The following is a 27,487-nucleotide window of genomic DNA, read 5'->3' as shown; positions in this document are numbered from 1 at the left end:
TTTTATTTCTGTTTTCTCCACTATGGTTGATTTTGTTGGCTCTCCTGTTTCTTCTTTAGACTGTATTTATTATTGTGATTTTAATTTTACTGTTAAAATACTATGAGGGCTTTTAAATGGAAAAGGCAGGACAAAACAAACAAACAAAAACCCAAACTGAAACAAGTGACAGCTGAGGGGAGGTGATGGAAGCAAGAAAAGAAACAGCCTCAGGCAAGGCATCCCCTTCCCCCCACCCCACCCCACCCCACCCTGCAGACTTGATATCTCAGATTGTCTTGATCATCATGAAACACACACACACACACACACACACAATATGCCCACAGCGAAACCCACACAGGCAGAGCTGAGAAGCCTTCAGGAAGCTGACAGTAACTCAACCGCTTACTTATCTCTCTCTTCACTTCACATCTGTTTCTTCTCTGCTCTGACCAGCCAGGCAACTGAACTGGGGAACCTCAGCTCTAAAGATGCCTACTTAAAAACTAGGCCCTGATTTGACTCTCTCTGCTCTTTAGGAAATAAATGTTAATCCGAGGTGAACTACAATTGGGAAGAAAATGGGCAACCTTTTATTTTGTTCACCCTTCTAGGAAAATATTTTATTTCCAAAGTTTACAAGTGGCCTTGTTGATCATCTTGCATCTGGTAAGTCTTTGGTCCATTTGTCTTTTATTTATTTATGTATTTATAAAAGAATAAAATAAAATTGGGTTGCTGTCTTGTTAGAGTTAAGTGCTTTTCCTGTGGATTCTGCTAGGAGAATTAAGCATGTTTAAACATTCCCATCGTGATCTGTAGGATTTGAACTAGCTTAACTTTGCCTGGATTGTGCCCTTTGTACAGGTCTTTGTACAGAATATGCTCTGATGTAGAGATGGTCATGTGCCCCAAAGGGCCACACACAAGCAGTTCTGTGTGTAGAAGCTCAGGAGGCAGATAGGCAGTTCAGCAGAGGATACTTGTCTGAATTCAGTAGCCCATACACTGTTGAGTTCAGAGGAAGGCAGCCTACCTGAATAACTCCTGCTTCCACATGCACAAGCCCTTCGCGAGCAGATCTGCTCTCCTCATCCATTCTGGATGCTCTCTTTTTCTGCTGGCAGTGGAATGGATACTACCTTAGATGGTACAGATCAGAGGATCAGCCTGTTTTCCAGCATACAATGGTGGGTTTGCGTGCCCTCGGCAGCTCTTGCTGTGTACAACAGCCTCCGCTACACACAGTGAGGGATTGTTGGGTCACAGTGAATCTATGTAATTCTTAGCAATGTTTTGGATAGCTTCGGTAGTAGTAGTAGTAGTAGTCAGGATCATAGCTACAAATGAACAAGGGGGAACAAATGGCCCTGGGCCTATGAGGGACGGAGCCCCTGCTGCCTAGCAACAGCCTCCTGCCTCTCTGGTCAGGAGCTGCTAGCTCCTGATCGAAGTGTGTGGAGTGTGTGGCTATATTTGCATAGCAAGAATGTTCTGTTGTCCGCCAGGTCCATATAGTTCTTCTTCAGCAAAGACCTGGCGGGGGACAGGGAGAAGAAGGCAGGGGCCCATCTTCACTTCTTGTCCCAGGGCTCACTTCAACCTTGCTACACCCCTGGTTGTGGTTAATTATTTTATTCATACGGCACCATTAAGTGCATGGAGCTTTTTCCATTGACCAAAGAGGAGGGGAGGAAGATTGGTGCGGGGGAGAATAAGCAGAGGAAGAGCCTGTCACACATACTTAGGCTTAGTTTCAGTAGAGGATAAGGATGAAGGAATTTGGTGAAATGCTCCATACGAATGGTGGCTTTTGAAGAGGGGTTTGAGGGGGGCGGGGGAGGCAGTATCATGTTGTTCTAAAAAGAAGTACCAAGTATATGGGGCAGCAAGAGAGAAAGGGTGGGATTAAAAAGGAAGGAGGCCCTCGGACCTATGATGGTGGTGGAGCTGGAGTCATTTTTATTTATTTTATTTATTTTACATTTACATCCCGCTCTTCCTCCAAGGAGCCCACAGCGGTGTACTACATACTTGAGTTTCTCCTCACAACAACCCTGTGAAGTAGGATAGGGTGAGAGAGAAGTGACTGGCCCAGAGTCAACCAGCTAGTATCATGGCTGAATGGGGATTTGAACTCGGGTCTCCCCGGTCCTAGTCCAGCGCTCTAACCACTGCACCACGCAGGAATAATATGCTACATAAAAACAAGGATCCAAAAAATGATAACTATTTTAAAATAAAACTAAAGCAATATTTAATGAGGCCGGTGATTTTTTTTGTAAGAGATGTCTGTTCTTTAAACCATGTTTTGACTAATCTTTAGAAATTCAACACTGCAGTGACGAATTGAGCTGATATATGAGGCTGAATAGATAAGCATTTTAGGGCACAATCCAGCCAGTCAGTATTAGCATCAAGTGAGAGATGTGATAAGAATATACTTTATATAAATTTAATTTAAACATATGCGTAAGGACCAAACTAGTAATTTGTCTAAAAGCATGGTTCAGAAACATGCTCAAAAGCATATATGCCTCTTATTAAACAAGATATAGCTGGGGGCGGGGGGACTAGTCCTGATTGGGACTGTGGCACATGTGGATGGGGCAATTCATCATTTCTCCTTATGCCATTTTCCTACAAAGCAGCTATTTGCCCCTGAAACAGCTGTTTGCAGCAAATAAGCACTTTAGGATCAAACAGCCTTTTGTGGTATGTTGAGTTGCAGCAGGAAAATGGTGCAAAGGAAAAGACTTCACTTTCCCCTCCCCACGCACCACAGTCTTGATCAGGTCTGGGGCCCCTTGGCTGTTTTTTGCTTCGTAAAAGGTACTTCCACTTTTACCTCTTAATCCTGCCTTTAGCCAAACATCTAGTTGGACCTGGTCTCTTTTAAATCAATGGATTTAAGTCCATCTTTGGTTGGGTAATGTGCATGCATATGCACAAAAATGAACATGATGAAAATGAGTGATTCAAAAGCCTTGGGACGTAATTTTGTCCTATAGGCAGAAAGAGCCAGGCCATTGGGACAAGAAGCCATGACAGATCCTTGCTATCACATCATTTAAAAAATAAACTATTTATTAAAATAAACTATATAAATCAGATCATTTCCCCCCTTGTATGTTTTTAAAAACAAAACAAAACCTATTTCACAACACTGATATTCAGAAATATAGTCCCCACACTATTATTAAAAGAAAAGAGAAAGAAAGAAAGCTGAGGAAGGGAAATCTGTATTATATCTTTTTTTTTTCTCCCAGTAAGGTACTAAAATTGATAGAAGGAAAGTCCTACATGACGTGCCTCCCGCTTAGCAACAAGACTACTGGCAAATTCAGCTATTTATGTCATGCAGAATAACCTGGAACCTATGGGCAAAAAAAATAAATAAGCAAGACTAATTGGTTATCTTTATATATAATGCAAATTGAAACTGAAAATCATATGAGGCCACAATGCAGAACTGAGTAGCCATAGGGCTTGAGTTTGCCTAACTCTACGCTAGCTTGTAGCCTGGAGATTTTCACAAGCAATTGTGTAATGCTTCCAAATGCATTTATTCTTACAAACTTTGCAGAGTTTGTTGTATTATTAGGAACTAAACTAAGACATTTGGGGTGTTAGAACATTTATTCATTTGTGGCAGCCTCAGCAATCCACCACTGAGCATAAATACTGCTAATTTCTGATCGCAACCCACAGACATGAATGAGACAGAGGGACTCACATGCTTGATTCTTCCATTGAAATCAATGGAATTAAAATGTGCTTATCCTTGGCTGCATCCTGCCCTTATCACCTAATTAACTGACTCCAAATCAAGGGTCATGATCTATACCTTGAGGATAAGGTGTGGTTTGTTGGGGTAGCATTGAATGGCTGTTTAGGACAATAAAAGAGGTCGGGTTGCCCCCAAGCTGTCTAAATAGATCTATTATTTTTATATTTAAAATTAATATTTGTACTTATAATTGTGTGTTGTTTTTAATTACATTGTAAACCGCTTTGGGATTATTTTTATGAAAAGCAGTTTATGAATTCAACAATAAATAAATAAAATGATTATTTGCAGAAAATAGCTATTTCAGGGACAAACAACCTTTGGAATGGGGGATCAACATCAACAGCTGGGTCATGAAAACCCACAACATTTCAGTAACCCTCCAGTAAGCAGCTTGGGTTGATGTCTCTTCTAAGAGGCTATTAACACAGGTTTGGTTTTGCTTTCCTGTACTGTTCTCCCACACCTTATAAAGAATATTTTGATGTCTGGAAAATACATTTATTTAGCGCAGTTTCACACATTAATTTTTCTAAGGTGTAGCCACTGATAATACAGCTAGAGCTATATGAATCAAGTGTCCATGCGTGCACCCCAAGCTGGATGAAAAATTGTGTGTAGTTCTCCAGTCCAACCCAGCAGCCGAAGCTTTGCACAGGAAAATTAAAAGTCCAAAAGGTGCTGAGAACAATATATAATTTATAAACACTCCAAATAATGTTTTGCCTCACACTGCATTTGAGTAAAAATAACCCTTCCTTAGAGTCAATTGCTCCTTTTGTAAAGAGTATTGTTCTTTGCGTGAGATGTTCTTCAGGGAGAGCACTCACACCGTGTGCATGTTGAAACAATCGGGAATCCTACTGATCAGCTGTTTAGGACAGGAAAGGGATTAGGATTCAGTCCTTACTGGATGACTCTTTCCAACCAAGCAATGGATTCCAGATTGATCTTTTTATTAAGCTACACATATGTCGCCCCAACCATTGGACTCTGTTAGATCACGGCCTTTTTGTGTGTACATAAGAAAGAAGTGTGTGCACACAGCAAATGTGTATTTTCAACTGCATTCCTCACACTGCATCAAGCATTTGAGATAGGCCATGGTTACTTATTGGGTACCGACATTGTGTCAAAGGTGTGTTTTTTGCCTCATAATGTATGGCCATAGTATGGCTTGGCTTGGCTTGGCTAGCAGATTATAGACATGCAGCACGAATAATGGGTTTCCCATAGCTCAGTGCCATCTTGGATGTCCTGCAGTAGTTATCCAACCTGTGGAAGCCACTTTATGCTGCATACCCATCCTACATCCATCTGTATGGTGACAACAGACAGTTAAAAGCCATCCTCTGTCATGACATTGTGGGACTATATTATTCCTGACTATGGAGGAACCATTTTGTCTGCAGTTGTTCCTCCTCCTAGGCAGAAATATAAAAGTCCTGTAATACAGACCTAGCTGTAACTGCAGAGAGCTCAATTTATGAATATATCAGATATTCAGACCAGAGGTTAGTTTCTCTGTAAATTGTATATGAATTTTACATTCCACACCTAAAATACGTACATTTTCTACAAGTGAATATAGTTTATCTGCACCAGGTTTTTCACATGATATGTTCTGGAAATAGCTGTAAAAACCTGGCTCAATTCATCATCTCGTCTTTATATTTCCTCCCTACAATATTACATATCATGTTACATTTAGAATACATGCATATAGAGGTTTGATTATTTGATTTATTAAGTGCCGTCAAGTCAGTGTCAACTCTTAGAGACCACATAGATTGATTCTTTCCAGGGTGATCTGTCTTCAACTTGGCCTTTAAGGTCTCTCGGTGGTGCATTCATTGTTGTCGTAATCGAGTCCATCCACCTTGCTGCTGGTTGTCCTCTTCTTCTCTTTCCTTCAACATTTCCCAGCATTATGGACTTCTCAAGGGAGCTGGGTCTTCGCATAATGTGTCCAAAGTATGATAATTTGAGCCTGATCATTTGTGTCTCAAGTGAAAATTCTGGATTGATTTTTTCTATGGAGGAGGTTTAGTGGCCTTGAAATGGCAGCTGATGTGCATCATTGTAATGTGGAATTGTTCAGAAACGAGTCTGGCAATGCTCTTGGCAAGGCTCCCAGGTCCTTCATCTCCATTTCCACCATGTGGCATTTCTGACCAGTTCCCTAGAGCTGTTCTCATGACCCTAAACAGTTTCAGAATAGCACCCAGCCAGGGTAGATGAACTGTTCACGCTCCCGATCGGCGGTTGTGTGTTGCAAGATCAAGGTAAGAAGAGGACGGAGTGATCATGTAAGATCTGGGAAGGGCGGCTTCTCATCTTGATAAAATGCTGTGTGACAGAACATGGGTTGGCCGCACCCATCTTACCCAGCTCCGGGCTCCCACATTATCACTCTCCCCCCTCCACCTAGATCTTTGGAAGCATATGACGGCTAATTGGGACAGCGCACAGCTCTTCTACTCTGGCCAGGTGCTTCTTCAACCCTGTTTAGGATTGTGAGAACAGCTGTCCTACACTGTATGCATTTTCAAAATAGGGTTGCCAATTTTACTGACTGCTTTGGCACCTTAAACACAATCCAACCAACATCAATTTAGCATGTGAAGTTTTTCCCACTATAGGAAACACTTCATCTATATCTATGGCATTTTTAGGGATGTACAGAATGATATGAGGTCAAAATGTTACACCTTGAAACGGGCCATTTTGAGTGTTCTGAGCTCAAAATACCCTTTAAAATAGGGTCTTGTTCCAAGCTCGGAACAATTTGTTCTGAGGCAGAATGTCCCAACTGTGTTCTGAGCACCATTTTGGATTCCAGAATGGTGCTCGGAATGGGGGTTGGACCATTTGAACAGAATGACCCCATTCCATTGCAGAATGTTTCTCAAAAAAGCATTTTGTGCACACTTCTATGCCAGGCAGTTTGTAAAAGCACAGGAGCAGTGCCAGGAAAAAACACATGACAATATGGAAGAAGAGAATAAGATAGTTGTAATCAAGGATGATCTCCTAACATCCATCTTAACATAAGCTCAGAAATATTTGTTTTCAGAAGATTAAAATCTGAATAAAGCAAAGACTTCCCTATAATCTTAATAATGCAACATGTAATTAAATTTATCCTATTTTTTCATTTTATTTTAGAGTGTGGAGGAGGAGGATTTCACAGAAGTAATCTTGAATACAGAAGTGTGGTGGAGAAGATATTTCTAGAGGAGAAAGGTATGGAGAACTTTAGTAGATAAGATTTCACAGAGAGACGGTTCCAGCCTTGTACTCAAAGGATGACTAGTCTACTACCATTTTAGTAACTACAGATACAATATTCTACAGTGTTTTCTCAGAAGTTCTTTAGGCTGCAATTATATGCACATGTAGTGGGAATAAATCTGATTGAACTCAGTGGGATTTACTTTCGAGCAAATATGCAGGGCCGGATTAACAGTAGCAAATGTAGCATTTGCTACGGGCCCTGCGTTTTCTAGGGCCCTGCACGCCTGGCTTGAACGTCTGCCCCTTCTTTCTGCTCTCTATTTGGTGCTCTCTGCTGACTCTCCTCATTGCCTGCTGCTGCCCATTCTCTCGCTCGAGGGCGTTTAAGCAAGGTCTTCCTGGCACCATGGTGTTGATTGGGTTATCTATTATGTTAAGCAGCACGGGAGGGGAGTAGTAAGAACAACAGTAGGAACAGATAGCTTGCAGAGGGGTCTCAAAGATAACTTAATCACCAGGGAGTTGGTCCTTATTTGTTTAAACTGTAAAAGTTTTTAAAAACATACACACAGAGAGTAAAAGAAATAAAAGCAGTTTAGATTTAAAAAACAACTAACTATTAATGCTGGGCGGAAGAAAGGAAACTAAAGAAGATGCTAGTTGAATGTTGCCAGTGTTTTCCGACTGACTAGGAGAGGGTAAAGATAAACAATGAGAATGTGTACCTTTAAGAGGAAAAAGAAAGCCGGAAGTAACTCAGATACACGGCAAGAGGAGTCTCAAAGTTTAGTGGATCAATTGAGGGGAGCTGGAAGGGAGATTATATTATGGTCTTGTTGGGTAAGGTCACTTATATTCTCCTTTAGTATCTAGTGCTGTTGGGAGGGAATTTGTGGTCATTGCTTTTCAAGGAACTGCCAAATTTAAGGTGAGCTCCTTTCCTCTCCTCTAGAACTGAAATAACTACTGCTGCATTGCCAACTTCATTAGCTTTACATTGGGATGCCCCGCCCGTTGAAATTGTCCAAAGATAAACGGAGACTGCAAACCTAAACACACTTACTAGAGAGTAAGGCTCATTGAGTTCAGTGGGACTTACTTCTGAGTAAACATGCTTAGGGTTGCACTGAATGATTTGTGCATTTCCTCCTTTTAATATTAAGCATGTTAGTGTAATTTAGATTGAAAGAGGCTGTGCCTCCTGCCAAAAGATTGTCTTTTGGATACTTCTGTTTTCATGGAAGTTGCTAATGCACCTCATCATAATCACATTCATTTGCAATGCATCAACTATTTTAAATATACATCTGCTTTCCTGTCAGGCTTGCACAAGAGGTTAAACATATATTCTTAATATTGTCAAATGGCCCTTTTAATGTGATGGCTGCTGGGATCCAATATATTCTGCACACATTGGAATCAAACATCCACTGTTGTGTGCCAAAATTGCTAATAGGTTCAGATTTCTCAAAGTACAGAATTCCTGAGAACCTTTTAATTTAAACATTCAGAGTTTTGTTCCCCACCCCCTTTCTCTTTGTGAAAATAACTCCAAAGGAGAACCCACGGTCAGGAGTTACAAAAGTGTGTGTGAGTGTGTATGTGTGTTTTGCAAAGTTTGTTGACTGTCTGGCTCAACTGAGTGGAGGCAGGGGGCGGTTGGTGGGGGCGCACCAGGCAAATGAAATAATTGAATTACTTTATTATGCAAGTAAATAATTTATGTTTCAATATTTATGTGCTTTTTTAAAATTAGGGGCCCCTTCATAACATATGCTACAGGCCCCACACTAGCTTAATCCGGCCCTGCAAATATGAAAGGGATAAAATGTGCTACACAACCCATTGTATTAGGTTTCAAACATTCAGACCATGAAATGTTCCTTTCAAAAAGTGGTTGAGTTTGTTGTCCCGTGCACATTTGCTTGGCACTTAACCCAATGGACTCACTTCTAAGTAAACAGGAGAGGATAATAATGCACAGCCAGTAAATGCATACATGTATGAATTTGTTTGCTTGTTTAGTATATTTGTACATCACCCCAAACTCATGGCTTGTGTGGGGGTTACAACAAACCAATTAAAACACTGAAAGTTTAAAACCACAATTCTAGTTAAAAAGCTTGGGTGAATAAATGTGTATTAAGAGTCTGTCAGAGATGGAGAGGCTCTTATTTAATCAGGAAGCATACTCCAAAGCCTCGGGGTGGCAACAGAGAAGGCCCATCCCTAAGTAGCCACCAGACGAACTGGTAGTAACTGCAGGTGAACCTCTTCAGATGATCTGAATGGGCAGTGGGGCTCATAACAAAGACTGCATTTTTAAAAACATGCATAGAAAATGTATGTACATTTGATGATATACAGTCATGAGTCTGGAACCTCAGGACTCAATAAATATGGTTGTCTTCAAGATGCAACTAGACTCTTGTGGGGAAACTATGGAGACATTTGAGGTCAGGCTTTTGGCACTGTTTGGGGACAGAAACTACCCTGGTTGTCCTAGCAGAGGACTTGAACTGGGAGGTAGACAATCCTGTTGATTCTTCTGGACCTTTCAGAGCCATTTGTTACTATTGACCATGGGACCCCTCTGGACTGCCTTGCAGGGATGGGACTTGGAGGCGATCGCTCACATACTGTGTAGAGAAATGTTGAAGGGTGAGGGAGGCACCTGTGTTGCTGCAAGGCTCTCCAGAGCATGTGCCTACTAAGCATTGTGTAGTTGCAGTTACGAGGCTATTTCCATTGGGCATAATGGAAGTAGTGTCGTGATTGCAAAATGCTTAATAGGCACAGAGCAGCCCACCTCTGTAGCGGTTCTGCATCTCTCTCACCTGTTAGCATTTATCTGTGTAGTGGGTGTACTGATATAGTCATTCCTGGGGACAGGATTCAGTATGCAGTACTGGGGAACTCTGGCTCAACCTCTTGATTGTTGGACTAATGAGTATCAAAGTTCCACCTTGTCTATCTTGTCCCCAGTACTCTTTAATATTTACATGAAACCACCAACTGATGTTGGCCAGAGATTGTATCATCATCACATATTGTATAATTGTTACACTGATGATACCCAGCTCTATCTCTTATTTCCATCGGATCCTAGAGAGGCAATGGAAATCCACGGCTATGCATGTGTGGGAGAACAAACCGAACCTTATTCCAGTTAAGAGTGAGATCAGGGAAATAGCTACTCCAAGGAACAGGTGTGTAGCTGCATTGGCCAGGGTTACATTCTTAAGATACAGGTTCATGGTTTATGGGTAGCTCTTGATCCAGTGCTATTTCTGGATGCCCAGGTGGCAGCTATTACTAGAAATGCCTTTTATCGGACAACTGTGTTCCTTCCTAGAGAAGGCAGATCTGGCCACAGTGTTCTCCAGACTGGATTGCTGTAATGCATTCTGTGTGGAGCTGCCCTTGAAAATCAACTAGAAACTTGAATGGCTTAGAAATGCTGCTGCTAGGCTTTTGCTGGGATAGGTCAGACAGGGCATATAACTATGAGTCTGTTAGATCTGCATTGGTTTAGATGGGGTTCTAAATCCCCATCGTTTCTGGGTTCGAGTCAAGGTGCTAATTCTTAGTTTGAAAGACGCAAATGGCTTGGGACCTAGGTACCTTATGGACTGCAACATTCCCCCTGTGCTTTCTATTTAACATCTGAGATCCTGCCCTGGGTTCCCTTACCAGCAGGTGTACAGGAAGTAACCATGCAAGGTAGGACATTTTCAGTTCTGGCACCAACCCCTGGAGTGCCCTGCTGCGGGAAGTCCACCTGGTCCATTTCCTTTGTTGTCTACCAACTGGTTAAAAGGTGGGTGTTCAGGTTGGCTTTTGGTTCATGACGTTCTCTGCTTTCTGGTGATATAAAGGGATTTTGCCCTTTTTTATTGATTGATTTAAAAAAATCTGCTATTATATTGTTGGTTGGTTGTTTTTTGCTGCTATTGTTGTATTGTTTCCATAGATATGATTGTTTTCAATTGTTTATTTTTATTGTTAACCACTTGAATATGGAGGCAAGAAAAGCAGTTCCCAGTTCTTAAAGCAACAATGTAGTATTTGGCCTGTTTAGAATGTTTCCCCAGTAGTGGGTTGGGAAATTTAGATCAGGTTAACCCCAACCTCACTGTATTTAACTAAAAATACAAACTTTGAGAGATCCACTAATGGATCTCGAATGTCTCATTAAATCTGGCCATTGGTTGCTTTTGTTTGTCCATTTTCAGACTAACATGGTTACTTTATTGGTTTAGATGTGTATTAGATAAATAATTCAAATTTAACAGCAAGAGACTCTGTCAGTGTCAAGTGATGCTCATACTATTGCTAAGAGTATACCATAGTACACTCTTACAGGCTACTTACAGGTGGACCTCATTATCCGTTGTTTCGGCACTCATGGTTTCGCGTATCTGCAGTTGGGCAATCTATACCCAACCTCGTTATCCACGACACACGGCTTTGCATATCTGCGGTTTTCGGCAGTGCAGTTCTGCCCATATATGGTTGTGCTCTTGCTGCACGTGCTCATGGGTTGTGAGAAGAGTTTGGAGGAGGACGTGGAGTGCTTTGGTCTGTATGTTTAGCGTTTCTTGTGCTTCTAAAGGCCATTTTGGGTAGCAATTGGTAGCATTTGGTATCTTTCAGGAGCGATTGGGAGCCTTCAGGAGGCATTGCTCTGGAGCTTCTGGAGGCTTTTTGAAGCCATTTCTGTGGAGCCTTTGGGAGCCTTTTTGGAGCCATTCTTGTGGAGCTTCTTGGAGCCATTCCCTGGGACCTCTTACAGCATTGTGCTGGCCTTGTAAGATGTTAATTATCACTTTTATAAATTTTATTTTAATTTTGATGAAATCTTATTTTCAGTTAAACCTTTCTTTTTTTATTTTATGATGACAATACTGTATTATTTAATTGAAAATGCTATTAAATGTAATTTAAACTAAACATTAAAAATTGTTTTTAATTATCCATTGAAAATTGATTCTCCTCTCACTCCTCTGCGTTGTTCACTTGAATTGTAAATCGTTTACTTTAATGTACTATTTGATTTTGTGCTGCCTCTTTGGCCAGCCTACCACTCAGTCAGGCCAAGAGGCTTGTGCTGCTAAGTGCTAGACTTCAGCAGTGGGATGAGGAAACATTATGATTACGCATTATTGGAGAAGCTGGGGGCATTGCTGGAGGAGCGGGAGAGCGGGAGAGCTGAGGTGGCCAAGGTGCAGTGCTGTGCTCCATCCTTATTTCTGCTTTTACCCTGTCTTTTTGGTGATTTTTCAGTCTTTTTCCTGTGCTCTGGAACCTAGCCTCACAATTCCCATTGACAAGGTTTCACTATGTGCGGTTGTAGGCCAGAACGGAACGTGGGCAAATAATGAGGGCTACATGTATACTACTATAAGTAACCTGGAAGAGTTCCCAACTATATTCACATCTCTCAGCTCTTTATTTTCTGTGGTGAAGAAGGTGCTATTAATTCACTTTTGTTGTTTTCCTGTGCCTATGCCTGGAGTGGCTGGTGCAGACTGGAAGGCTCTCCATTCTGTACCCTGTAGTGCAGCAAGAGATATTGTGCAGTCCTTCTGTCTCTGTCTATCCACCCAAAGCTAGGCAGCTGTATCTGCCCAAAGTACAGGCAGTGGTTTTTGCTCCAAGGTAGTTACATAGCTGAGAGAGGCCACTCTAGAACGTTGGCTTGAAAACTGGGGGTTGCCTAAATCACTTCTGTGGCTGGGTGGTCCTGGAGTAAAATAGAAGTGTAAACATGAACCCTGAAAATGGTTTATCAATAAATACACATGGAACTTACCACGGAATGTTCAAGAAGGAGAGCAAGAATACAACATCCTGTTCAAAGTGTGAAGGTACATTTTTGGAAAGTAAAATGATAACCCAGTCCATTATTGAAACGGTGATAATCAGGAGTGTTGCTAGAAACCTAAGAGATACAGGGTCCAGGCCCACAACCCCCTTTTGATAATGAAACTCAATCCTGCCCCCTCCAAGAATAATTACATCTGACTCTTCTCCATAGGGAAACTGGAGGCAACATACTACATTGGATGCTAAGCGTCTTTGTGTCCCCCTCCCCCACACAGCACTTTTAGAGAGGAGAGAAAGATAAGAAGCAATCGTTGCTGCTAGAGCAGCAGGAGTAGCGGCAGAAGTGACTGCCTGGCCCTCCAGTTGAGAAGGGAGAGGCTGATGAGATTTGGGGCTCTGAACCATTCTTTGGGGGCCTGACCCCCATAGGCAACCCCTAATGACACCCCTGATGATCATAATCTTGGAGAATTACACCTTGAATTTGCTTGAAAGTCTTTTGACTAGTTTGAAGAGTTCATTAATAGGCAGGATCTAAATTCAGGGCTCAATGTTCTCCTGTATAACCACTCAGACATTACACTAAGGGTTTTCTTTCTTTCTTTTCTTTGTTTTGCATTGACTTCTATACTTACTGCATGCTGGATTAATATGAAACAGGTTAGGAACATAGGAAGATGCCATATACCGAGTTAGACCATTTGGTCCATCTAGTTATTGTCTGCACAGACTGGCAGGGGCATCTCCAAGGTTTCAGGGAGGAGTCTTTCCCAGCCCTATCTTGGAGATGCCAGGGAGGGAACTTGGAACCTTTGGCATGCAAGTATGCAGATGCTCTTCCCAGAGTGGCCCGGTCCCTTAAGGGGAATAACTTGTGGTGCTCACATGTAGTCTCCCATGCAAATACAAACCAGGGCAGAGAGATTTGAAACACAATGGATTTTGCAGCCACCTGCTTTTATTATGCAAGACTTTTCCAGCTGGTTAAGATCAACATAGCCTCTGGGTTCATGGGTTCATGGCTCATGGGATCCCTTTGGAAAATTCCACTTCAAGGACAAGGACTGCAACATGTGGTACACTTAGTTCTAAAGGACATTGAACATTTACAGACTCCTGAGCTTTGATGTCAGCTGGCACACCCAAAAAACTTGTCTGCTGTATAGAATACAAAATATAGCCCTGAAGCAAGAAGAAATGAGGGGAAATAAAGCTATATCTCCTTCGTGCATGTCATAGGCAAGGCTCAAACATCTTACCAGCCTATTAATTTAAAATGTGGTGTCTACAGGGATTCCAACATGAAAGCTCCCCCTTCATAGAACAGACAGCAAAATCAGCCACCCTATAAATTACATTCTTATCTCCATAAGGAATAGCCCTATTTACAGGCTATTTATTTATTTGTTTAAAATATTTATATCCCATCCCTCAAGTACAATACGGCTCAGGGCAGCTCACAAAGACAACAAATCAATACAAAATAACATGTACAGATCTGAATGCACATACAGTTATTCATGCATTACATTCAAAGTGGTATATAATGTAGTACACTTCCTCTTTGTACTTCTATTTGAGAGCATCTGAACCCAAGTTCATTTTCAAAATGAACACATGTATAGTCTACTAGTACACATATATAGACATCTGAATGCACAGACAACATAATGTCTGAATATGGTTGTTTTGTTTTTGCTTTAGTTTCGGATCTCGCAGAATTGTGGAGGTCCATCCAACGGGGCCCTGACCTATTAACTTCACCAGCAACTGTGATCAACTTAGTTATTCTAAGAATCAGGCCTTGATTAATTGAACTGTGTGTTATCACTTGAGTCCAGCTGTATGCTATGTAGGCACCTTGTGCTTAGGGCAGGTTTCAGTGGGGGCCCCTCAGCAAACTGTCCTCCATAGGCCCCTTCAACCCAGGATGCCCCCGCCCCCCAAGGACCATGATGAGACTTGCCTTGCTGAATGGAATGGGATGAGATGTGATGAGAGAAAGGGAGAAATAAGGGATCAGCCCCCTTTGCGGAGAGTGGAGCTTTGCCACCAATGTATGAAAACAATGGGCAGAGCCGTAGCAGGCCCTTCAGAAGGTCCAGGGCCCTTGGCAGCTGCCCAAGAATGCTGACCCCTGACACCAGCCCTGGTTAAGGAATTAATGGTGAAGGTAAAAGCCACTATTTGGAGACTGCTGTCCTGCATGTGGAAACAATCTTCCCTGCATATGGAACAACTGTTTTCCTTGCACAAGCAACTTGCCCAAGGAAAATCAAACTCTCTCCGGAGATTCTGTTTCATGCCCTGAAAAGTTTTTGTGGAGCAGTTTGTTCCTCAAGGCACCTCCTATAACAAGGGCTTATGCATCTATCTACAGCAAAACACGAGCGATTCATTGTCTTGAGTGTGCATCAGCAACTCAATTGCTTGCTTGTGGCAGAAATATTTTTAGATGCACCATTGAAACAGCCCATAATTTTTATTTATTTTGTATTTATCAACTTTGTACACCGCCCCAAAGTTTCGTCTCTGGGTGGTTAACAACAATAACATAAAACAAGTTAAAAAGATACACAAAACTTAACACAATTTAAACAATTTAAAAGTCGAAAACAGATTAAAACCTAGACATTTAAAAAGCTGAAAAAGCTTGGGTGAAGAGGTGGGTTTTCAAATGCTTTTTAAAAATTGTCAGAGATGGGGAGGATTGTTTAAGATCATCTAAAATGTGCACCCTAAGATCCCTTGTAAAGAGTGCAAAGGCAGCTGGGTGCAATTCTCTTGAACTGATTGTAGCCGTGCACATTCTGAGCTCTGTTTTCTCAATAACCTTCAATCAATATTGTGTTTAGTGGCAGCTGGTGCCATTGTGGCGGGGGTGGGGTCATGGCAGGCAGGCCCATCATGGCCCGCAGCTGCATCTCTCTTCCCCTCTTCTGCCTCCCTCTCTCTTCTTCTTCTGCTTGCCCACCTCAGCTTTTACTAGAGCTGCACAGGCTGGTCATTTGCTGGGTTGAGCCAATTGGGGTGGTCATTCATTGGGCTGGGATCTCCAGCAAATGGCCACACCATGTGGCTCAAGTTAAAGCCGAGGTGGGGTGAGGAGAGAGGGAGGCAGCCAGGGTGGGGTGGGAAGAGCCAAAGAGAGATGCAGCTGCCACGGCCCATCTTGACTCCTGAGCCTGCTTACCCTGCCCTCAGCCCCACAAGCCACAGTGGCACTTGCTCCCGTTGCCCACATTGTAACATTTTGGATGGTAAGGCGCAGCAATTTGGGGCAACAATAAATGTTGGGTACAAAACGATCCAGACGTAGAGCCAAGGCACATGCTTTGTGCACGGAACTGTCTGGCTTCAGTTGCTGGCTTCTCCTGGTAATTGGTCTGAGACCTTGGGGAGCTACTGCCACGCAGAGCAGACAAGGACAAACCAATGGTCTCCCTCGGTCTCGCACCTGTTCGATGCTTTGTATCGTAACAGGTTCTGCACCATTGTCCTTGGTCCATCTCTATCAGAGAGCCCTCCTGTCTCCCCACTATTGCAGCTGCACTATTTGTTCCGCACTCGAGGATTTCCAGCTTGAAGTTGATGCATCTTCAGCAATGTGTCCAGTGCAGAAGAGGAGGGATGAGGGTGAAGACTCTCCTCCTCTGCTTCTTAGCACAGAGTACTCCCATTGAAAGTAACAGGACAAGTAAACTTGTCCCATTAGTTTCAGTGGGAATACTGCTGATAACCTTTGTCTGGATGTAAGCCAGTGACTGGAGCAGCCTGTCTCATAACTATAACATTTTAATTTGTGTCTCTGTGTTCATTTTCTCATTCTTGTACCTGAGCTGAATTTTTACAACAGAAGGGGTATGCATTAAAAAAGGTTGAGAACCCCTGCCTTAGGGCATAGCTACTGGTATCTATTGTATACCAATTTAACTGTCATAATTTCTCCCAGAAAAACCTGGGAAATGTAGTTTGGTGGGCTACTGAAAAATCTCCATTATAGGTTCTCAACCCACTTTACAAAACTGCACTTTCCAGAATTCCTTGGTGAAAGGGAATGACTTTTAATCCATAGGGTGACAGTGTGCTCTGTGGTGTAGATGTGCTCCTGAAGTGTATCACAAATGATTTTTTTTTCATGCCTATTCTGTGCATATCTAACCCTCAGTATCCGTACTTGAACCCACCTTTGGTCCATGCTGGTCTTCTGCTGACAGCGACAATAATCACAAGATTATTGTGATCAGTCTGCAGTACATATCTGGAAGAGCCGTGCCAAGACATACCATCTTGCAGCTGCTGTCACACAGCCTTTTCTCATATTCCCTCCTGAATACGAAAGCATGAAAAAAACCAAAGATCTGCTGTAGATATATTGTTAAGGCTGGTTCAATTAGAACAATCTTTGGTAAACATCAAATCCTAGATTTGCACAGAGTGCATGCTCCTAATTTCTGGTTGTGCAAACCTGAAAATGTTTGGCAATGTCAGGTTGACATCTACCCAGGATCATGAATCTTAGATCTGAACCATGTCTATCGATCCTGGGTAAAATGTCAGATCCGCATGGTGTATGTGGAATTTTAAAAAATAAGTGTTTATTGTGAGTTGCTTTGACAAGCAGCTAGCTGTGTTACTCTAAGGCATGTATTAGCTCCAGTCTTCACAAGAAGGTCAAGATGGTGGTGATGATATAACAGGCTTTTGTTTGTCCTTGGTTTTTATCTGTAATAACCTCCTTCTGAGTCCTATTTTATAGTTTTTGTTCGGTTTTTATTTATTCTGCTGGGACCAAGTCGGAGACTATTCTTAGAGAGGCATTTTACTTGGTATCATCTACTTACTGATGATATTTTTCTCATTTGCTTAGTTCCCAGCGAATAAAAGATACCACACCTGCGTCAAATGACTGAAGCAAACAAGCTTCAAGCCAGTCAATGTCCCATGGATGTCAGGGTCTGGTTGGTAGCTTTACGGCTTCAACATGGCTACAGAATTATTAACTCTTATCTCTAGTGACAGCTATAAGAGTTCTCAAATGAAGCTCATTGCTGAAATTGGTTCCAGAATTGAGTTGTTGCCGTCTTTCCTTTTCCAAGTTGAATTTAACTCTGCAATTGACTGAATTAAGCAGAGACCTTTATTCAGACTTTTTAAAAAGCTGCATGCATGTAAGTACAGCCGTCCAGAAGCCCTCCAGAAGTCCTGTTCCAGAGTGTCACTCACCCACACTCCACATGCTCTTCATGGTTACATTAGTTCATCTGCAGAGGCAATCGCTGTAACCATGATGGTGGGCATTTCCATCATCGGCTGACTTAGATGTCCCAGCCTGTTCATCATGGAAACGGTCACCATCATGGCTATGGCGTTGGCCTCTTCAGACGAACATCATGGTAACTGTGAAGAGCGTAGGCGGGGGGCGGGATGACATTCCAGGGCAGGACTTCTGGAAGACTTTTGGATGATGTTACTCACGTGCAGCTTTAAAAAAAAACCCAGCTCTGAATAGGGCTTTGCCTGCTCTCCTTGCTCCTTAGGTGTCGTGTCATACACACATACACACACACACATCTAGCGGCTTTACCTCAGCAATCTCTGTTGTATATATATGCATGTTCCCAAATATTGCAATGCATTCACCTTGGCCAGATTTAATATCTTGCCCTATCAAGTTCTTGGAGAGATGCTGGTGTTACCTTGCCCTCCTTGAGAGTTTCTATAATGCCCAAGAGGTGGAAACAGTGGAGCATATTCTCTCTCCTCTTCTGCATTTTCCATTCTATACTATTGGTCACTTAGCTGGATAGTTCTGCTATATTTTACGCAAGGTATCTGCTGGCAGACAAAAATTCTGGGTGTCCTTAACTGTGACAAAATGTCAGTATCAGTGAAGACCAGGTTGTTGATGAATTGATCCTAAAAGGATGCCCTTGTGGGGGTTACTTGGGATCATGTTGCCTCTTCTTAGCCCTGTTCAGACATTATGTGTAGAAATGTTTGTAAATGTTTGTACATGTGTTTTTGTGCAAATGACTGTACCTATGTACATTTTAAGAGTGTATAAACATGTCTGCTCAACTTAGGCCCCCCCTAGTTGTTTTTTGACTACAACTCCCATAATCCCCAACCACAGTGGCTAGTAGCCAGGGATTAAGGGAGTTGTAGGCCAACATCTGCAGGAGGGCCAAAGTTGAACAGCCATGGTGTATAGGATATATTTAAAAGTGTATACATTTTAAAAGTGTATAAAGGCTCCTCAAATGCTGGGTACAGATAGGAAGTGTACTACCATACTTGTGTTCAAATCACGTGTGTACAGATCTGTACCTGTGTACACTGTACACTCATTGTTCAAGTGTTGCTTATAACATGTGAATAAGGCTAACGTGTGAAGAAGGCTCTTGATGACTGTTAGCTATTATGGTTTTGTGAAGTAATTAAATTATTGTAATTTTATTCTGGGTCTGTTGATGGTAGCCTAGTTACTGTACAAGTCGGCAGCAAGCACATATCTAGCCATTGTGGGCCGGGATTCCGTTTGCATGAAGCACTTGCAGTCATGATTAAGCCCTGGTGAAATGTTGTCAAAGCTGAAAATTAACTCCACTTTGGCAGTCTCCCCCTCAAGCTGTCTCTTAAACAGAGTATAATGACTTTCATTGAAGTCAGGATTGGAATTTCAGAATCCATTCCTCAATCTCAGGGCTGTACAACTTTAACTCTCCTACAGATACGGAACTACAACTGCCATCATCCCTATCAGCCACTGTGGCTGGAGATGTTGAGAAGAATTGTAGTCCAACAACAGCTGGAAGGCCAAAGTTGTGTAGCCCCTCTCTGTCTGGAAATGCAATGTCTGCCTTCATTATACATCTTTATAATCTTTATTTATTTATTTATTCATTCATTCATTTAATTTTTAAACCGCCCTTCCAAAATGGCTCAGGTGGTTTACAATTAAAACAGATGTAAATGTAAAGTGGTAACATTTGTTAATGTTTCTACACTTAAAAACCATAAGGGCAATCTTCACCAATTCAGAGGGTTCAGAAACAAATTTGTGATTTTAGTAGAAATCTGGACATCTGTAAGGGCAATGTCAGGATTTCTTGATATGCAACAATCCCCATACAAACTCCTTAGGAACGCTGGGCACACAACTGGGCCAGATTTGTCTAGAGGTGCTGCTTTTTCAAGCAGGTGCCTCTACATGAGCAGCCCATTGCCGCTTTACTTTATTTTAAAGTTCTATAACATAAAACAAAAACTTAGTGAAAGCTAAACATACTAGATGAGAGAGCTGCAGTGCACAGATGTGTAACAAGGGGGGCTGTGTTCAATAAATGAGCCTTTGGTGCCATGGAGATGTGTTACATTTTATTTTTGTAGCAAAATCCCCCAAATGCCCCCCGCAGCAGCACTTTACCATTGCTACCTCCTCCTCCCCCCCCTCCTCCTTCTGATGCCTTGCTCCATTCTTGCCACCCCACCTGCTGCCATTGCCAGCCCTGCCCTTGCTCGGCTTGCCAGCCAGTTTGCAAGCCATTAAGAAGTAGAATGGCCTATTTCCTTGCTGGAGTGAGGAAAGAGGCCATTCCGCTTCTTCCCAGTGTGCAAGCCAGCTGGTGAGTGGGGCTGGTGGTGACGGAGGCAAGCATGGGGGTAGCAGATGCAAGTTCAGTGGCAGCAGCAACAAGAGTGGTGGCAGGGGGAGGGAAACAGGCAAGGGGTCCTGAGCGGCTCCTCTCAACGTGACCTTGGGTGGCCCATGTTTTTGGAACACATCTGCCCAATTAGAGTTACAGCCTTGGGGGTACATACACATAGAAGGTGAGGGGGAAGTCTGGAGCTAGAATGCAAACATTGTTTTTCACATGCCTGGTTGCTAAGCAATTTTCCCATTCCCTCCAGGATTTAATCACCTGCAAATGTAATGGTTAACACTTTACCTTCTGAGTGAGAATAATTTACTACTCTCACTATTTCCACAGTGGTTCTCTGCTCTCTCAAGCTCTGCCCATTTCCCATATGTGGGTCATCGCATCAGGGGCTTAACTATAATAGGGCAAGGGGAGACAGGCCCACTGCCTTCCCCCAGAGGCAAGTCACATGACTGACTCCCCCAGCCGTGCACCCACCTGGGCTTCCTTCAGTTGTATTCAACCTCCGAAATTGATGTGAGCGTTAAGACCTGGAGCTATCAGAACAGCATGTTTTTCTCTAGTACCATTAAATGACTTGCATCAGCCACAATTTACAAAACCTTTAAAAAAATAATTTAGGATGATGTTCTATTGTGGCACATAGGTTATAAATAAATAAATAAGTAAATAAGTAAGTAAGTAAGTAAGTAAATTAAATTTTACTATGCTTTTTGCTACCACTATTCAGCCTCATTTAAGATTTCTTTACTTCATGAGCTGAGCTTCAGTGGAGGGGGGGGCTTTTTAAAATCTTGTCTCTGGGTCCACTCCAACCTTTCTATGCCCCTGCATCACATGTTTAAACTGATCCTTGAAAATAAGGACATGACAGCACCTAAGATAAGCACTGATCAAGCCAAGTAGTTTAAGTGGGAGAGCATTAATGACGCATTCTCTGTTTTCCCACTGAGATGGGTGAAACTAAAACATTCTTAATCTTGACTGTCTTGTGCCTTACATTCTCTGTAGGAGACACAGCACTATACTATACTTTTGTACAGGGAACACTAGGAAAGCAAACAGATTTTTTAATGAGAGGCTACATGATAAGCAAAACAAGTTATATAATATTGGCTGAAGCTGTTAGTGGATAAACAGCTACTGGATAACATATGATGCACCAGTACCACGAGAGAGCAGCCTAACAGAGCTTCCCAACTAACTCCACCAGTGCAGCAGGGAACCAGGAATTCTTGACTCCTTCCCTTTCTTCAGGAACCCCTCTTTGCCACCCAAAAATATATCTCTGAGGGTTGTACAGCCCTTGGGGACATATTTTCAGGTGGCACAAGGGGCTTCCTGGGGATGGAGAACATGTCAAAAATTGTCGCTTTCCCACTGCAGCGGTGCAGTTAGTTAGTAAGTTCTGTTAGGTTGCTCTCTTGCTGCACTGGTGCCTCCTCCTTATTCTGTGTGTTTGCCACTGATTTAAAATGTGTAGGAATCTCCTTTTGTCTTGTTTATGATGACAAGTTTCAAATTTCTTCCTTTAGTTAATCTTCTCTCTTTCTTTAGTTAATCTTCTGTCCAATCTTGATCTTGCAGACATTTCCGTTCACTGACATGGCAAATTGAATATGAGCAAAATTGCTAAACTTTCTTCCCTGTCATTGTCACAACTATTTTGTTTCCAGAGCAAACAGAGTAATCTCTGACTCATGTCTAATCTTGACAACTTTGACATCCCCCTTGCTAACTTTCCTCCCTTCTACTTCCTCCTCCTTCCATCATATAAGGTGTGTGTGTGTGTGTGTGTAACTGAAACTCATATCTGAAGCATAAAATCCCTTCTATTCACTGGCTTCCCCCAGAAATTCCAAGTGAACAAAAAAGGAAGTGCATTCAAACAAAGTTCATGTGTGTTTCTTTGCCTGACAAAATAGGCTGTTGCCTACAAATGGCCACAGTAAGTTGCCACAACTGTTGATCTGGGGAGAAGTGCCACACCTCAGGAAAATACCTCAGAAGTGTTTGAATACCAGAAGAGGTCAGACACTTTCATAATATGGGATGTATGTGCTGTGCGTTACCAGGAAATGGCTTCTCTTGCAATGACAACATTATAAAGACTGCAAAGCAGAAGTTGGGGTGAACTGGAAGCTGCTTATAAGATTTTTAGAACCTCCTATTCCAGAGAAGTTAGCAGTGTTAGTCTATCAGTAGCAAAGTGGCAACAGTTGTGGGATCGTATCGTTGCCATTTGTAGGCAACAGCCTATTTTGTCAGGCAGGCAAAGAAACCAAAATGAACTTTGAAGTTCAAATATGCTACCTTTTTTGTTCACTTGGTATTTATGAGGGAAGAAGACAGCTGTGCTGTGGGCAACTTCTTGTTAGGTAAGATTCAACCTTCTCATAACACAGAAAAGATGCAATCCTGCTCCTGTTGAAATAAGGCGGCTTTGGAAAATCATTTGCTGTTCTGTTTTCTCTCTCTCTCTCTCTCTCTCTCTCTCTCTCTCTCTCGCTCTCTCTGGTTAATTTGTGAAATATGAAATAATCTCTTTTAAATCCAGGGAACTAAAAAGTCTAGTAAATGAGGGACTAATTGGGTGGGGGGGAGGAAAAAAAAGACTTGAAGAGCCCTTAAGTCTTTGGGAAGTCTCTGGTGAAAGGACATTACCAGGAGTCAGGAAATGGAGGCCGTTCAGTGAATGGCCACATTCTCGACTACAGGGAGCCCAGCTAGGGGAAATGCAGCTGTGGGAGGCAAAGCAGGAACAGGAGAATGGCTCAGCACTCCCTTGCTTCTCTGCTTTACATTGCACTTACCACCGCTTTACTGTGTGTCAAACCTGGGGATCTGCATTCTAAGACAGGGGCCTGCTGCTGCTATCATGAGGACCTTAGTAATGACTAAGTAGTTTTTTGCTGAAATGTGCCCAGGAGCTTTTGTCAATATTCTGCCAGTACTGTCTATTCCTGCCTCTTTTCTCGTATGTTTGCTACACACACCCACACACCCACACCCCGTTGCCAAACAGTGAGAAGTCACAGTACTCATGCAGCATGACTTGGGAGGTTTATGGTGGTATTTTTGTAATATTTGGTTTATTCACAAATATATGAGCTGGGCATTGGATAGACTCACATGAGTTACCCCAAGCAGTAATTGTCCTGGAGGGGTGGAGTAAAAATATTTTAAATAAAGAAGTCAGTGACAGGTTACACTACAGAACAAATTCTTGGTATTCCAAGGTGTTTCCCAGTGTTTTCTCCAAGTATTTCCAAAATGTGTGTGTGTGTGTGTGTGTGTGTGTGAGAGAGAGAGAGAGAGAGAGAGAGAGAGAGAGAGAGAGAGAGAGAGAGAGATCACATGCCTGGTTTCTCTCTTGTTCATTCCCTGCCCAAACACAGAAACCTGACAGGAGGATAGTGTCAACTTACACCTTGCATCCCTTCAGCTGTTGCTGGAAGGAAGGAAGAAGGAAGAAAGAAGTCTAGAGACTCATATTTCAGCAACGGAAAACCAGTGTGGTGTAGTGGGTAGTGCTGGATTTAGACCAGGTGGATTCACACATCCCTGTTCAGCCACCAAGCTTCCAGGCTTCAAGGTCACTATCTCTCAGTCTCACAGGGTTGTGAAAGTAAAAGCCAATATATGCTGACCTGGGCTTCTTGGAGGGAGGGTGGATTTTTTTATTTTTTGTAGTAGTAAGTTTATTGTGGTCACAGACCAGATTAACAAGCAATAACAATTTTAAAGTATTATTTGTATCATACAACAGAAATATTTAAGCTGCTCTCTTCTTATCATTGCAGGAAACTTGTATGACTTACTGAAGTATCCAGTTGCGTGGGAGAGCAGAAGACTTTGGGCTCCTTGAGTGGAACTCCAAGATGCAGAACTGAAACCTACCTAGATGGATCCCCGTTGAATGGCATTCACAGCACCAGGCAACTGTGTCTCCAGACTCCATTCTAGAAACAGCAGACTTTGAGGAAATGTTGGATTCAGTCAAATGTGTTCTGGTGGGAGATGCTGCAGTTGGGAAAACAGCGCTTTTGCTGCGTTTTACCGCAGAGACATTTCCAGACACTTACAGGCCAACCGTTTATGAAAACACAGGAGTCGATGTATTCCTGGATGGTGTCCAGATTAGCTTGGGCCTTTGGGACACAGCTGGCAGTGATTCTTTCAAAGGCATCCGCCCCCTTTCCTATCAACAGGCTGACGTGATATTAATGTGCTTCTCCGTGGCCAATCACAACTCATTCCGCAACTTGAGGAGCAAATGGGTTACAGAGATCAGGACCCATCTGCCTCGTATCCCAATTTTAGTGGTTGCTACTCAGATTGACCAAAGGGAAACAGGACCTCACCGAGCAAACTGTATCAGCCAGGTGCTTGGGAAGCAACTGGCCAGGGACATCCGGGCTAAGGGCTACGTAGAATGTTCCTCTCTTAACAACAGGGGCATACAGCAGGTGTTTGAGTGTGCCGTGAGGACTGCAGTGAATCGAGCCCGGAGAAGAGCCCGGAGGAATTTTTTTTCTGTGAACGAGTGCAAGATCTTTTAAACTCTATCCAGTGTTGTCCTCTGTCACCCCAAAGCTATTCCCTTAATGCAGCAAAATGGCTACAACATAACATGTGGAACAGGATTGTATTGTATTAGCGTTTGTGGTGGACCGGTCATGACTGGCACTGGAACTTTCTTTACGAAAACACAGCAAAACTTTCTTTCCCCATCAAGATGCAACAATGCCATTTTACTCCCAGTTGCATCAGTGGAAAGAACTGAAGACAATCCAAACTGGAAACTTAAAAACTGCAACATTATTACTGTGGGGTATTTCTGAGAGCATTTATTTCATATTGGAAATGTTGCTTTCACTGAAAAACCAGAGTTTCCTTCTCTTGTCAGAGTTACTGGGTGTATTATCTACACTACAGATTTTTATCAGTTTTACATCATTTTAACTATCATGGCTTTCCCAGAAGTATCATGAGAACTCATTTGAGAATCTGGATTTTCAGTTATTGAAAGCTAAGCCCTGCACCCTCACAGAACAGAGTTCCCAGGTTTCCTTGGGGAGAGAAAATAACCAACACAAGTCTGTAGTGTAGACACACCTGTTGATTTTAACTGTGGTTAATTATAATTTACATTTTCTTTAGCCCTGGATTTGGTGGCATAATGGGAGTTCCAACAGCAAAGCACTATTGTGAAAAATCTGTTGAAAATCTCCTCTGTATACTCATGGTGGAGAGTAACTCCAAACACCATCCAGTTCTAGTACAGCTACACAGATGGATCAGGGTGGGCTGGGGTCCATTCCAAGACCTTTTATCCTGGAAGTGATATCCCACATGGGTCTGCTATCTTGGTGGCACTGGGAGAGAGGAGAAACAGCACTTATTCAGCTTCTTTCTAGCATTCGTCGGTTTAAAAGATTATCCCTTCAAAAAGCAAGACACCCTTTTGTTTTCTGCCATAGGGCTCAGTGCAAACCAAGGGAAGTAGTAAGGTTGCCACTCCGGTTTTATTCCGGCCGGGCTCCTATATATGTAACAAGTGCTCGATGGGCAGAAATTTGAGAGGGTTGATGTGATCCTCATCATTGCATCCCCAGGCCTGGCAAAGTTGTTCCTCCTATATCTAGTCTGAGCCATTTCAGGAAAAAAGGTGGCAACCCTAGCATATAAGACATAAATTTTAAAATGAGCAGTGTGTAATTTAAACTTTAAGAGCTGTTTTAAGTTCCCTTGACAAAGTTTGATTCTCTTTAATAGAAACATCATATTTAAGTACAAATAGGAAGATAATAGCTTCTCTGTAGAGAGTTTCGCAAATTGAAAATGCATTGTGTAAAAACAACATCCCTTAAAAACACACACACACACACAAACACATCCTAGCCTAATTGCAAACATTGCCATCAGTGGGGGATTCCAAGTTCTAGAATATTAGCAAAGAAGCTGAGAAACATCTTTCTGTCCACTCAATGCCTATCTACACCACAGGTGATCACAAGCATGGAACTCCTGCTGATTTCAGCATGTTAAAGGTGCTATTAAAGACAGAAGAGCTGGACATTTTTTCATCAGTTGGCAGTCATGCAAAATGTATTCTTTGCTGGTTTTTTGCACTTTTGAGTTAGTATCACAAAGGACAGACTGAAAGCACAGGAAGTTAGTATTTAAACATGTGACCAGAAGATCCTGAGAAGCCCTTCGGTGTTTTATAATGAAATGTGTTTTTTGGTCTGGGTTCAGCTATCAGCGATTACATCAGCAAGATTATCCATATTTAGTACACATGAGCTTCTTTACTGGCTGTAGCACCAAAGTGACACAGGTCTGAGTAGGCAGAATGGAAACTGCTTCCCACTTTGAGGTATTCTGTCAAGTCTACATTTAAATTAAATACGTTAGTAGGAAAGGTTAAAGACATTCAGAAATGACATTTCCTGTACAAACAGCAAGCTTTTTGCAATGCTGGCAGGTAGATTGGTCCTAATTATTTCAGTGGGATGGGGCCAATTCACAGTAGTGGGTTGTACATTACAGCCTTCTGTTTCTAAGGTTGCTTATAATTTTAAACGAGCACTAAGGTGCATGCTACATTTTGACATATATGTGCTGTTCTAAAGCCTAGTTTTCTTGAAACCAGTCACCTTTTCTAATAAAAGTTATTTGTGGCACATAGTATATTTTTATTCATTAAAAATAAGGGCTTATTTATTTTGCCAACCAACTGACAAGGAAAAACACCTGCCCCACTTTAGTGGCAGATACAGCTATAGAAGGATCACCTCTGGACAGCAGACTGGCAATTAATACATGGGACTGTACTGTTCAAAGAAAACAAAAAGTAAGACACCTCATCTCACTAGCTAAATGCAAGCTCTCGAGTAGCAAGTAGCTGTTTGAATCCCAGTCATACACTTCCACAAATGTGCCTAAAACTGCCGCCTTTTTATCAGTCTCTGCTTCTATG

General features: G+C 42.3%; 1 protein-coding gene across 8 annotated transcripts; it reads left to right on the top strand.

Annotated features, from left to right (window-relative positions):
* The first annotated feature begins 273 nt into the window (after positions 1-273).
* On the top strand, positions 274-27,191 carry RHOH (ras homolog family member H). Of its 8 annotated transcripts, XM_053252041.1 has the most exons (4): positions 945-1,172; positions 6,941-7,018; positions 10,119-10,218; positions 10,706-10,830. In XM_053252041.1, exons 1-4 carry the CDS (start codon positions 1,130-1,132, stop codon positions 10,734-10,736), a joined length of 252 nt encoding a protein of 83 aa, XP_053108016.1. In that variant the 5' UTR covers positions 945-1,129; the 3' UTR covers positions 10,737-10,830. The 8 variants fall into 8 exon arrangements, with proteins under 8 accessions (XP_053108009.1, XP_053108016.1, XP_053108010.1 ...); XM_053252034.1 differs by lacking the exons at positions 945-1,172; positions 10,119-10,218; positions 10,706-10,830 and adding exons at positions 274-651; positions 24,306-27,191; XM_053252035.1 differs by lacking the exons at positions 10,119-10,218; positions 10,706-10,830 and adding an exon at positions 24,306-27,191.
* The last annotated feature ends 296 nt before the right edge of the window (positions 27,192-27,487 follow it).

This window comes from Hemicordylus capensis, chromosome 5, assembly GCF_027244095.1.
Source record: "Hemicordylus capensis ecotype Gifberg chromosome 5, rHemCap1.1.pri, whole genome shotgun sequence".
In the NCBI taxonomy this organism is placed as follows: domain Eukaryota; kingdom Metazoa; phylum Chordata; class Lepidosauria; order Squamata; family Cordylidae; genus Hemicordylus; species Hemicordylus capensis.
This window is presented reverse-complemented; position numbering and strand designations above follow the sequence as displayed.

Excerpts from the sequence above, each read along its gene's own strand:
- RHOH (XM_053252034.1), top strand. The coding sequence starts at position 24,489 with ATGTTGGATTCAGTCAAATGTGTTCTGGTGGGAGATGCTGCAGTTGGG.